Source organism: Onthophagus taurus, chromosome 6 (assembly GCF_036711975.1).
Source record: "Onthophagus taurus isolate NC chromosome 6, IU_Otau_3.0, whole genome shotgun sequence".
Classification (NCBI taxonomy): Eukaryota; Metazoa; Arthropoda; class Insecta; order Coleoptera; family Scarabaeidae; genus Onthophagus; species Onthophagus taurus.
In genome coordinates, this window is record NC_091971.1 from 11,804,512 (window position 1) to 11,816,601 (window position 12,090).

At 32.8% G+C, this 12,090-nt stretch overlaps 2 protein-coding genes across 3 annotated transcripts in view; one reads left to right on the plus strand and one right to left on the minus strand.

Annotated features, from left to right (window-relative positions):
* The window catches only part of LOC111424376 (uncharacterized), a 125,116-nt gene that overhangs the window by 15,947 nt on the left and 97,079 nt on the right, over positions 1-12,090 (plus strand). The window lies entirely within an intron of this gene.
* The window catches only part of LOC111424377 (23 kDa integral membrane protein-like), a 103,376-nt gene that overhangs the window by 10,047 nt on the left and 81,239 nt on the right, over positions 1-12,090 (minus strand). For both annotated transcript variants that reach the window (XR_011640670.1, XM_023057882.2), the window contains exon 3: positions 1,002-1,448. Coding sequence is in view for 1 of the 2 variants with exons in the window: in XM_023057882.2 (XP_022913650.1) it covers positions 1,002-1,428 (427 nt within the window). In the remaining variant the exon portion in view is untranslated. The remainder of the gene's footprint in view (positions 1-1,001; positions 1,449-12,090) is intronic.

Sequence of the window (12,090 nt, forward strand, 5' to 3'; positions counted from 1 at the left end):
AAAGTACAATTTAACAAACATTTTTTGAAAATTTTGTATTATTTTTGATTTATAAATATGACAATTTCTTCTCTAATAACTTTTCCTGGAAATTTTAATAATATTATCTTATAGTTTTTATATCATATCATAAACTGGAATCTTTAAGCTTCAAATTTTCAACTTTGTTGTTTGTATAGTGGCTAAGAAATACAATTTTAAAAGATAACTGCTGAAAGAGAATGAAAATTAAAATAATTGGAAAACGAAAAGCTCTAGGTTGCAACAACCCCTGTCAAAGTCAACCTAGTTTAGTGTAATAAATTTGTATATGTAATAAAAACCACAACATTCCATTTAAAATAACGATTTTGTGGTCAACTTCCAGTGGTCTGAAAGTTGAGAATATCTTGAAAATGTCTTATATATAAACAAAATTTCAGAAACGTAAGTGTAATAGACACAAAAAAATATTACACAATTTTTAAATAATCTAAAATTTAAAAATTGTGTAATATTGTATACTTTTGTTTTTTAAACAATTTTTAGAATTTCATGTACAGTAGAACCTCGATATAACGGAGCTCGTTAGAACGGAGGCGAACTTCAGACGCACGACTAAGCTCGAATGATTCTAGTTCAAGGCCTAGTCTTAGTTTTGGTGCTAGAACTAACACTAGACCTAAAATTAGAAACATTCGAGTTTAGCCGTGCGTCTCTTAAGATGGACAAACCAGAATGTTTCTAGTTCTAGGTCTAGTGTTAGTTTTGGTGCTAGAACTAAAACTAGAACTAACACTAGACCTAGTTTAGATCGTTTCTAGTTTTAGATCTAGCTGTAGGAATTTGACTGCATTAAAATAAATGAAATAATATAATGTGCAGATAAAAAATTTTTCATGTAACGGATTTTGCCTTCCTCATATTAACCCATTATATCGAGGTTTTACTGTATTTAAATATTTTACGTCTCAAAATGTTTCTGGCAAGAGACGAGTTTTAAAAAGGTTTATTTTTTTTACCTATAACTATATCACCAAAGAGGAGTACTAGCAGCAGGAGCCAGTAGGCATTGAGCAGTCGCTCGGAAAGGCGTATAGCGGCGACGCAGCCGAGCAGCTGAAGGGCGCCGCCCTGGGTTGCCAGGGCTAGATACGCGTAGAGGAAGCTCGGCTGGTAGAGCGTCAACGACGGCACCAGGGTGCGTCGATAATCAAGCAGGACGTTTTGTACGGCAGCGCCGACGAAGGCTAGTGTTCCTGCTAATATGACTGTGTTGCATGTGTATATCCAGAGGCGGTAGTAGCGCATCGCGCGTGATCCTATTTCGGCGGCTGCTGCCGCGCTCGACGCTGTACCGCCGCCGCTGCCGCCCTTGCAGCCGCCGCCACCGCCCCGACGCAGCGGCATCCGACGACGGAGCCCCCCCTCACCAGGCCCGTTGCCCATCGCCCCCCATGCAAAAATACCTAAAACAAACAAAAAAAAAACAGATTATCATCAGGTAGAAATTTTAAATGCTTACATGACTCGTAAATTGGGATAGTTCTAAAAATCTTATGGCAATATTTTCCTCTTCGCGGTCTAGAATAGATCGTAATTCGTGACCGTCGTGACTTCTTATTTACCGACCGGACGTAAAGAAAAATTTACTCCTTTTCAAGGAAAGAGCTGATGATAAGGAAAATTACGTTCTCTACTAAAATACCTTCCCTTTTAAATTTATTTAATGGTTTGAGTAATACACTTCAAATGTTTTTCTAAAAGATTATCTTTGACAGTTAGTAATTTAAGGCTCCCACAAAAACATTCCAACGTTATATCAATATGGTTTAATAGGTCACGGTTTAATTGATCCAAAAGATTAATATCCAATTTCGTCTCGTATCTATTGGAGATACACGAGAGTATTTTCCCGGGTTATATTTCGACACTAACATCGCTCGACATTTTTACGAGCCAAAAGTTTCCACGAATAAATCACAAAACTCTAGTTCCCCACCGCGCCACAGATTCGAGTTTATCACCCGACCACGACAACGTGCCTTTATTAAACAGGTAACCATTAGTCACGCAAATCGCGGATAAGCCTGTCCTTTCAGCGGTTTTCTATCTATATGGACAACCAACGGTGGTAAAAGGTCTTTTTTTCAAAAAAGAAACTCCGATAAGACATCAACCCACTCAAGCGTATCCTTTGTGTTTCGAAACTTTTTTTATTCCTTTATGCATCAAAGAAAACCTCCGGAAACCATTTGTTATTTCGATGTAAAGTTCAACCAAGTATAGATTTATGATATACACGTAACGGTGAATATAGGTATTAAAGTTTAGTTTATAGTTGGAAATTTTTGTTTTTGAATTAGTCAATCCTCTAAAAGCCTTTAATGACATCCGGCTCAGGTATTCATGTTCGTAGAGGGAAATCCCGGAAAATCCCACCAAGATTTGAATAAACTAAAACCCCGAAGCACTTCGCCCTTGGAGTTCACTCAGGTGTTTAATTTGTTAATATTAATGGCATAGGCCGTATAGCTTAAGTGGTCCAGCTACGAACGAATACCAGAAGTGTTTACACTCCATTATTCACGGTTAGCCACTAATTGTTTTGTACCGCATTCGCAGAAACTCAACAATTCAGAAGTAAAGTTTACTCGGGAGCTACAACTGTTGTTTAAATTGTTACATTTTTAACACATTTTTTTAATATCATAAACCAGTGATGTTTTGGAGTTTTTTACTTTATTAACATTAAATTAATTGATTGATGAGCTTACAAATCATTGCCCATTTTTTCAAATCGTTTAATTAAAGTGGATTCCGTCAATTCCTGCCAAATTTTTCTCTCAAACTGTTACCATAAAATAAATCGATAAGATCCTCTAACTCTCCAGAAGTAAATTGAGACGTTTTTCAAACCACATCATTCATTTCCAACATTCTGCATTTTTGTTCTTTATAGACAAAAAATTTCGTCAAAGCGTCATACACTGTAATGCAACAAAGAGTAGTTTATGGGATAGGTTTGATTTTTATACAGTTTTTTAAAAAACTTTCCTTTCAATGGATAAAATTTCCTAAAATTTCCCAGGTTCACCACATACTCTAAGCGTTTCTCTATGAATAATGCAATGGATTTACAGTGCATTTGGTGATTTGCTTCGAATACGCGCTAAGTAATCCTCCACAGCAGCCAGAAATAAAGTGAGTTTTATTAGTGCAGACACCAACGTATTTAAATCAATTCAAATTATTTTCAGATATGAATGTATCAATAGTCTCGAACGGGTATTGAGTAATGATATTTTTACAAAATAATAGCACATCAAACGAGTCTTAGGCATAAGTATTCGTTTGGACTTGGTACCTTCTGTACGGGTATTGCTTCTAATACACAAGTATTAATAATATTTGTTATATGATGTACGATTACAATACTAATATAGTAGACGCCACGAGAGCTGGCAGTAAATCATCGTTTTCCGCTCTTACAAATGCCATATGTAGTAAATTAAAATTCACAAACCGCTAGAGAATAATGTGTGTTAGAAAGAGATAGCATTAGTTTAATATGTCTGCTGTACAATTCAAATAGCCACGTCGAAAAAGTACGTCTGTTCTTCTAAGGGATGTAACTCTATAATTATAACCTGAAAGCGAAATGTCTTGTGAGCGTTGTCATGAATCTGTTAGTGTTTTCACAAGCCGAAAATGAAATAAATGAATAATTAATGAATAAATTATGAACCAATGTTTAAATAAAACTTACTTAACCCTTGTGTCCCAAGAAGTCAATCATTTTGAAACTTTGTGACAGAATCAGACAGAATTAAAACGCTATCAAAATACACGCAGTAAAGGCCTTTTGAATAAAATTTTAGCAAAATATGCAATCCCCCTATTTTCGCATAGTCTAAGTGTCAAAAAAGATGCTAATTCAAAAATTCCTGGAAACCGTGTTTATTGAAATTAAGAAATAAAACTTATTTTAAATTGAAGCTTGAAGCTTTCTGTTTATATCGATGTATAACAATCGATGGGTTGAATTAAAAAAATATTGAGAAAAAGAGTATTGAGTTAAAACTAACATTTTCGTACAACCTAAAAGTGTCAAAAAAGATGCTAATTTAAAAATTCCTGGAAGCCGTATTTATTGAAGTTAAGGAATGAAACTTATTTTAAATTGAAGCTCAAAGTTTTCTCTTTAAAATGATGTATAATAATTGTTGGGTTGGATTGGAAAAATATAGAGAAAAAAAATTTTGAAACTAAACTTACATTTTCGAATAACCTAAAAATGTTAAAAATATGCTAATTTAAAAACTCCTGTAAGCCGTATTTATTGAAATTAAGGAATGAAACTTATTTTAAATTAAAGCTCAAAGCTTTCTCTTTAAAATGATGTATAATAATTGTTGGGTTGGATTGGAAAAATGTAGAGAAAAAAAAAGTTAAAATAAAACTTACATTTTCGTATAACCTAAGAGTGTTAAAAAAGATACTATTTTAAAAATTCCTGGAAGCCGTATTTATTGAAGTTAAGGAATGAAACTTATTTTAAATTAAAGCTCAAAGCTTTCTCTTTAAAATGATGTATAATAATTGTTGGGTTGGATTAGAAAAATATAGAGAAAAAAAATTTTGAAACAAAACTTACATTTTCGAATAACCTAAAAATGTTAAAAATATGCTAATTTAAAAATTCCTGTAAGCCGTATTTATTGAAATTAAGGAATGAAACTTATTTTAAATTGAAGCTCAAAGTTTTCTCTTTAAAATGATGTATAATAATTGTTGGGTTGGATTGGAAAAATATTAAGAAAAAAAATGTTGAAACAACACTTACATTTAAAAGAGTCAAAAAAGATGCTAATTTAAAAATTCTTAGAAACCATGTTTATTGAAATTAAGGAATGAGACTTATTTTAAATTTAAGCTCAATGTTTTCTTTTTAAAATGATCTCTAATAATCACACCTAATAACCATTTATCAAAGAAATACCTTCTTGAACAACAAAATTCAACAGCACCACTTTTCACTAAACTTCTAACCTCACATCGGGATGAATAAGTTTAAAGTGTACCTAAAAATCCTACAGTGCGGATTACGACGTTTTTTATACAGATTATTTCTTGTATACACTTGTATAGTAGAAAGTACAGACAGCTTTAAATGCGCCGAATAGATAACTACAGTTTAAAATGAGTGTTTAAAATTACCGGTACTTTAAAGTACCGTCGGGACACAAAGGGTTAATCCCTTGCGACCTGTAAATAACCTTCTAAAGTATTTGATAAATAAATAAATAATTACATACATTTTATTATAAATTAATATTAACGATTTTTCGCTGCTTAACCTCTCCTAAATTTGACAATGTTTGACATATAACCTCCATTACTAACCTAACATACATTTAAATGTATGTGGTGAAATAATCTAAGTCGTACGTCCATATCTTAATTCATACCATTTTTAAACGTCAAGTCACTGCCAGCTCTCGTGGTTTCTACTATAGCAATACTATCAGCACCCACAGAATTTGTCAGTCTCATCATACCACTCTCAGACACCAACTTAGATGAGAAAACACCAGGGCCAAATTTTGGCTTACCAAAGTCATTAATCAAATTATTAACCCTACAGTGGCCATAGCATTGAGATTCCAAAAAGAAGTTATTTAGTTCATCGCCGTTTTTTAAGTATTGTGGAAGAGAATGAACCTTATATTGTCAAAAATTAACTAATTCACAGAATTTCTTAATTTTTTATAATAGTTCCAGTCAGGCTGTCTTTTTTAAACCACGGGAAGAAATTACTCTCACAGAGGGAGCATATATGTCAATAGCTGAGATTAACAAATGATTTAACAAGTTAACCATGTCGTCAATGACATGTAGGTGATATAAATCATCAAAAGGAAGTGACATGATATGATTACGTAACCTGCAGTGTCCGGCCAGGAAGTGGGTGAGGAGCTTCAAGCCACTTTTTGATTTTCTCGGAAACTTTGATCCTTCTGGTCAGAGTAAAGCGGAGTTTTCTTTGCAACAACACCTAATGCAGTCTCATCCCATCTATCGCAAAAAGCTCGATTGGAGATGGAATTGATCAGCTATGATGCTGTGCTGTCTTAGCCGCCCGTTTCGCCAGCCTGTCCATATGGTTGTGTCTCTTATGTCGTTTTCGCCACTTTATCGTGACGTTGTTATAAACATTAGCCTCCTCAAGTGATTGCCGACAGGACTTCATTAACGATGATGTAGTTCGATGCCTACTAAGCGCTAGCATAACCTATCTACTATCAGTGCAGATTACAACGTTTCTGCAAACTTTTTTGGAGTCAATGATCACATTGGCCTTTATATTGATAGCAGTTATTTCAACCTGAGTATGACCCTAGCAAAGTGGAAAGAAGTCTTCTTTGATCCATCAGTGTAGATGGTCAGCGTTTTACCTGTGCTAAAGTTGCTCTCCCTGTTTAAGAAAGTAGGTTTCGAGCTTCAAGGAGGAGTTGTTTATGAAGAGCCTCACTTCAGAGTTCGTTCCGGATTATTTCCATTTTTACAACCTGCTTATCGTCTCCATCGCAATCGTGGGTAGAATTTTAATATATTAATACATAAAATAAAAGTCCTTCATGTAATAACTAAGTGTATTTATAAAATTAATTTTATATGTTTACGAATGAAAAAATTCATTTTGAATTCGACGTCCATAACGGTATTGTTCATTATATTAAGTTTGTTTTCTATGTTTTCGAGAAGTTTAAGGTCGTTCATCATAACTTTGGACACTTCATAGAGCGGTTCTTTTGAAATGGCTTTATCCATAGATTTACACCGATCCATTATTTCTTCAAGTCGTTCCGTTAGAACGCAAATCGATAGATAAACTGTAGACATCGAGTTGAACATCTCCATTCTATAGGGATCAACGTTACATAGATCTTTCCAACGTGGAGACATTTTCTCAACTTTACTCACTAAATTTTCTAGTTTATCTTGGTAAGACGAGATACTCGCCAAATCGTTATTTAAACATTTATTATAATAACTCAATAAGTTTAACCAATTATTTATGTTTTTCAAATAGGTTTCATTCAAAAAATTATTATTAAATAAATCGTTAATATCTCGAACTTGATTGTAAAATACTTTGTTTGTTTCTACCGTTGAGTGTATCCAATTATCAACTAAATCGTTAAGTTGATCGAACGTAAGTGGTTTTTGATTCATTTTTTAATTTAATACAAGAAATTTTAATTCAAATTAAGGAAATGTCGAAATAATTTTGACGGGTTTAAGCCAACTCTCATTTTTAAGTATTCCTTTGAAGTTTTGGCAAAAAGCAATCGTGTCTAGGTCGAGAATAATTTAGCGCCGAGACAAAATGCGTAAGCGGAAGGGTAGACGAGAGAACAAAAAAAGGGCGCGCGATAGCATACTGAAAATTTCAGGGTTGATGCCCGCCCCTTTCATTAAACGCGGCCGTCACTGAAAAAATTAAACCACCTTCGGCCTGGGCGAGTGGCTGTTACCATGAATAATAAAAATTGAGCCTCAGGTACGAAAAGGGGGTAGACTGAGAAGGGCTCGCATCCTTGCATAATATACCTCCTGGCAGGAATTATACGACGTCGAGGGGATGTAGATATCCTACGGGGATTGGAAAGAGAGAAATTGCTACGAGACGAGTTCTCCTAAATTCACTAAATCAGTTATTAACACCTTGCGGAAGGTTCAAAGAAAATCAATTTTTCAACCCAACGTTGGGCTTTTGTTTAAACAAACATCTCGAGGTACTTCATTTTGTGATAGAACACGTCCTTATCGCCATTGAATTTCCGCAAGTTACACAAGGGATACAATTCCCTTGAGAGGATCTCCAGGAGATGAAGTTCTCTCTTTCTACTTTTTCCTCCAAAGAGTTGAATTTCAAAAAATACATGTGGGATTTTTAAATCGAAAGAGAGACTAGTAAATTATTTTCTATGTAATGGGAATAATTTGCTGAAATGTATTACAAAAACATTTTCCTACATTGCAGAATTATTTTCTTGAACAAAGAATACATTGCAGAAAAAATATAGACTGTGTAACACGAAATAACTAAAAGCTTATAAGTTGTGTGACATTTATTATTAAGTGGGTCACCATAAACCCAGTTTTGGGAGTTTGTGGAAGTTTATTATTTTCAAATAGCAAAGGTAAAAGGCCACCACAACAAGCTAGAAAGATTAAGAAGACCAAAACAACTTTTAATGAGAAACCCCAGATATTATGACTCTAGAAGGAGCTCATATTAAGGGATCCTTTTGTATCCAAATATATCTGCTAGCATCCCTATTGCTATTAAATGGGGATGCTCATATTCCAAGAACTGGATTTTATACGAATTTTTAAAACTTAATCGGCGAAAATTGCAAAATTCGAAAAAATGGTCGATTATTTCAAAAATTTATTTCTCAAGAACTGAAAGTGATTGTTCAAAACGGCTTTTTGGATTAAAAAGAGGATACTTTAATTAATAATTGGTGATATTTTCAAAAGGATCTTTCAAGAAATTAATTTTATAGCGAATTTTGAAAATTATCGATGAAAATTGCAACATCGAAAATTTTATCAAAACTTCGAATATTGTTTTCTCAAAAACTAAAAGTTATTTTTCAAAACGGGTTGGTGGATTGGAAAGAGGACACTTTTATTAACACTTTGCGATATTTTCATACCCCTATTCTAAGAACTGGATTTTATACGAATTTTTAAAACTTAATCGGCGAAAACTGCAAAATTCGAAAAAATTTTCGATCATTTGAAAAATTTATTTCTCAAAAACTAAAAGCGATTTTTCAAAACGGCTTGTTGCATTAAAAAGAGGATACTTTAATTAATAATTGGTGATATTTTCACAAGGATCCTTCAAAAAGTGAATTTTATAGCGAATTTTGAAAGTTATCGATGAAAATTGCAACATCGAAAATTTTAACAAAACTTCGAATATTGTTTTCTCAAAAACTAAAAGTTATTTTTCAAAACGGGTTGGTGCATTGGAAAGAGGACACTTTTATTAACACTTAGGGATATTTTCATACCCCTATTCGAAGAACTGGATTTTATACGAATTTTTAAAAGTTAATGGGCGAAAATTGCAAAATTCGAAAAAATTGTCGATCATTTCAAAAATTTATTTCTCAAAAACTAAAAGCGATATTTCAAAACGGCTTTTTGCATTAAAAAGAGGATGCTTTAATTAATAATTGGTGATATTTTCACAAGGATCCTTTAAAAAGTGAATTTTATAGCGAATTTTGAAAGTTATCGATGAAAATTGCAACATCGAAAATTTTATCAAAACTTCGAATATTGTTTTCTCAAAAACTAAAAGTTATTTTTCAAAACGGGTTGGTGCATTGGAAAGAGGACACTTTTATTAACACTTTGGGATATTTTCATACTCCTATTCCAAGAAATGGATTTTATACGAATTTTTAAAACTTAATCGGCGAAAATTGCAAAATTCGAAAAAATTTTCGATTATTTCAAAAATTTATTTCTCAAAAACTAAAAGCGATATTTCAAAACGGCTTTTTGCATTAAAAAGAGGATACTTTAATTAATGATTGGTGATATTTTCAAAAGGATCCTTCAAGAAATTAATTTTACAGCGAATTTTGAAAGTTATCGATGAAAATTGCAACATCGAAAATTTTAACAAAACTTCGAATATTGTTCTCTCAAAAACTAAAAGTTATTTTTCAAAACGGGTTGGTACATTGGAAAGAGGACACTTTTATTAACACTTTGGGATATTTTCATACCCCTATTCTAAGAACTGGATTTTATACGAATTTTTAAAAGTTAATGGGCGAAAATTGCAAAATTCGAAAAAATTGTCGATCATATGAAAAATTTATTTCTCAAAAACTAAAAGCGATTTTTCAAAACGGCTTCTTGCATTACAAAGACGATACTTTAATTAATAATTGGTGATATTTCCACAAGGATCCTTCAAGAAATTAATTTTATAGCGAATTTTGAAAGTTATCGATGAAAGTTGCAACATCGAAAATTTTAACAAAACTTCGAATATTGTTTTCTCAAAAACTAAAAGTTATTTTTCAAAACGGGTTGGTACATTGGAAAGAGGACACTTTTATTAACACTTTGGGATATTTTCATACTCCTATTCCAAGAAATGGATTTTATACGAATTTTTAAAACTTAATCGGCGAAAATTGCAAAATTCGAAAAAATTTTCGATCATTTGAAAAATATATTTCTCAAAAACTAAAAGCGATTTTTCAAAACGGCTTGTTGCATTAAAAAGAGGATACTTTAATTAATAATTGGTGATATTTTCACAAGGATCCTTCAAGAAATGAAATTTAAAGAGAATTTTGAAAGTTATCGATGAAAATTGCAACATCGAAAATTTTAACAAAACTTCGAATATTGTTTTCTCAAAAACTAAAAGTTATTTTTCAAAACGGGTTGATTCATTGAAAAAAGGACACTTTTATTAACACTTTGGGAAATTTTCATATTCATATTCCAACAAATGGATTTTATATGGATTTTTAAAACTTAATCGGCGAAAATTGCAAAATTCGAAAAAATTGTCGATCATTTCAAAAATTTATTTCTCAAAAACTAAAAGCGATATTTCAAAACGGCTTGTTGCATTAAAAAGAGGATACTTTAATTAATAATTGGTGATATTTTCACAAGGATCCTTCAAGAAATCAATTTTATAACGAATTTTGCAAGTTATCGATGAAAATTGCAACATCGAAAATTTTATCAAAACTTCAAATATTGTTTTCTCAAAAACTAAAAGTTATTTTTCAAAACGTGTTGATTCATTGAAAAAAGGACACTCTTATTAACACTTTGGGAACTTTTCATACTCATATTCCAAGAAATGGATTTTATACGAATTTTTAAAACTTAATCGGCGAAAATTGCAAAATTCGAAAAAATTTTCGATCATTAAAAAATTTATTTCTCAAAAATTAAAACTGATGGAGTTTCTGAAGCTCCAATCCCCAAGCTTGGCACTCTTCTGGGGATGTTGGATTTCTCCAGAGCATTCGATACTAAGACTGTTAATATCAATTCTCGACCATATCGTGCTCATTATCTTCTTTCAAAATTATCTTAAAGGCAGGATTCAATCAGTCAGCATTGGCAGTATTCAGGCGAAGTCAAGTGCTTTAGAGATAAGGTTTGAGATCAATTCTTGGGCCTACACTATTTAAAATTTACACGATAAAATTCAATAGCTTTGTTGATTTCTGTAGCGTCCACCTGATAATACTCACATTTATTTGTTCTGAAAGCTCATTCTGTTTGGGCCCCTAAAGTTAAAAGAGAAATACTCCTACTCGATTAAGTATGTCTGCCAAAAACCTCGAAATGGTCATGGATGAGGCGTTATAGTCTTGACTGGCACATAAAAAAGCTTTTATGCGACTCTTTGGTATTGTCGCACTTTAATTACTGTAACAGCATATACAGGGCTTTTTTGAATCCATTAAAGAACGTATTCTTCTGTTCTATATGAACCTTCATTAAATGCTTGAAATACTTTTCTGACCCTTGAATGAAGTGTAAATTGTGGGGTTGTACAAAAAGCCTGCTGGGGCCTAAGTGCTATGAAGGAATTCACCCCCACATGAAACAACATACATATTAAAATTCTATTTTTCATTTCTTAAGAAAAGATTCAACTTGAACTTGATTTCCGAGTATTTTCGGAAGTATGCCGGGTGAAATTCTCATTATTTTCCTCGAAGTTATGATGATTCTCTCTTGAACTCAGACGCTGCGAGTAGATTCCTTCTGACAGATGTAGGTTACGGAACCCAGGAAAACGAAATTCGTCGTTCGGACTGGGAAATATGATTTCATATTCCTCTATTAGCCATAAAGTTTCAAGGTGCACCAAATGAAACTAAAGATTTCAATTTGAACGGATTGTAAATTTGTGACATAGTAAAAGATGTAGAAATAAATCAAAAGGATGGATAGCGTGACCAGAAGTTATTGCCCTGGGGGGCAAAGCTCGACCGTACCAGTTACCGGGACGACAGGTTCCCTTACACCTGG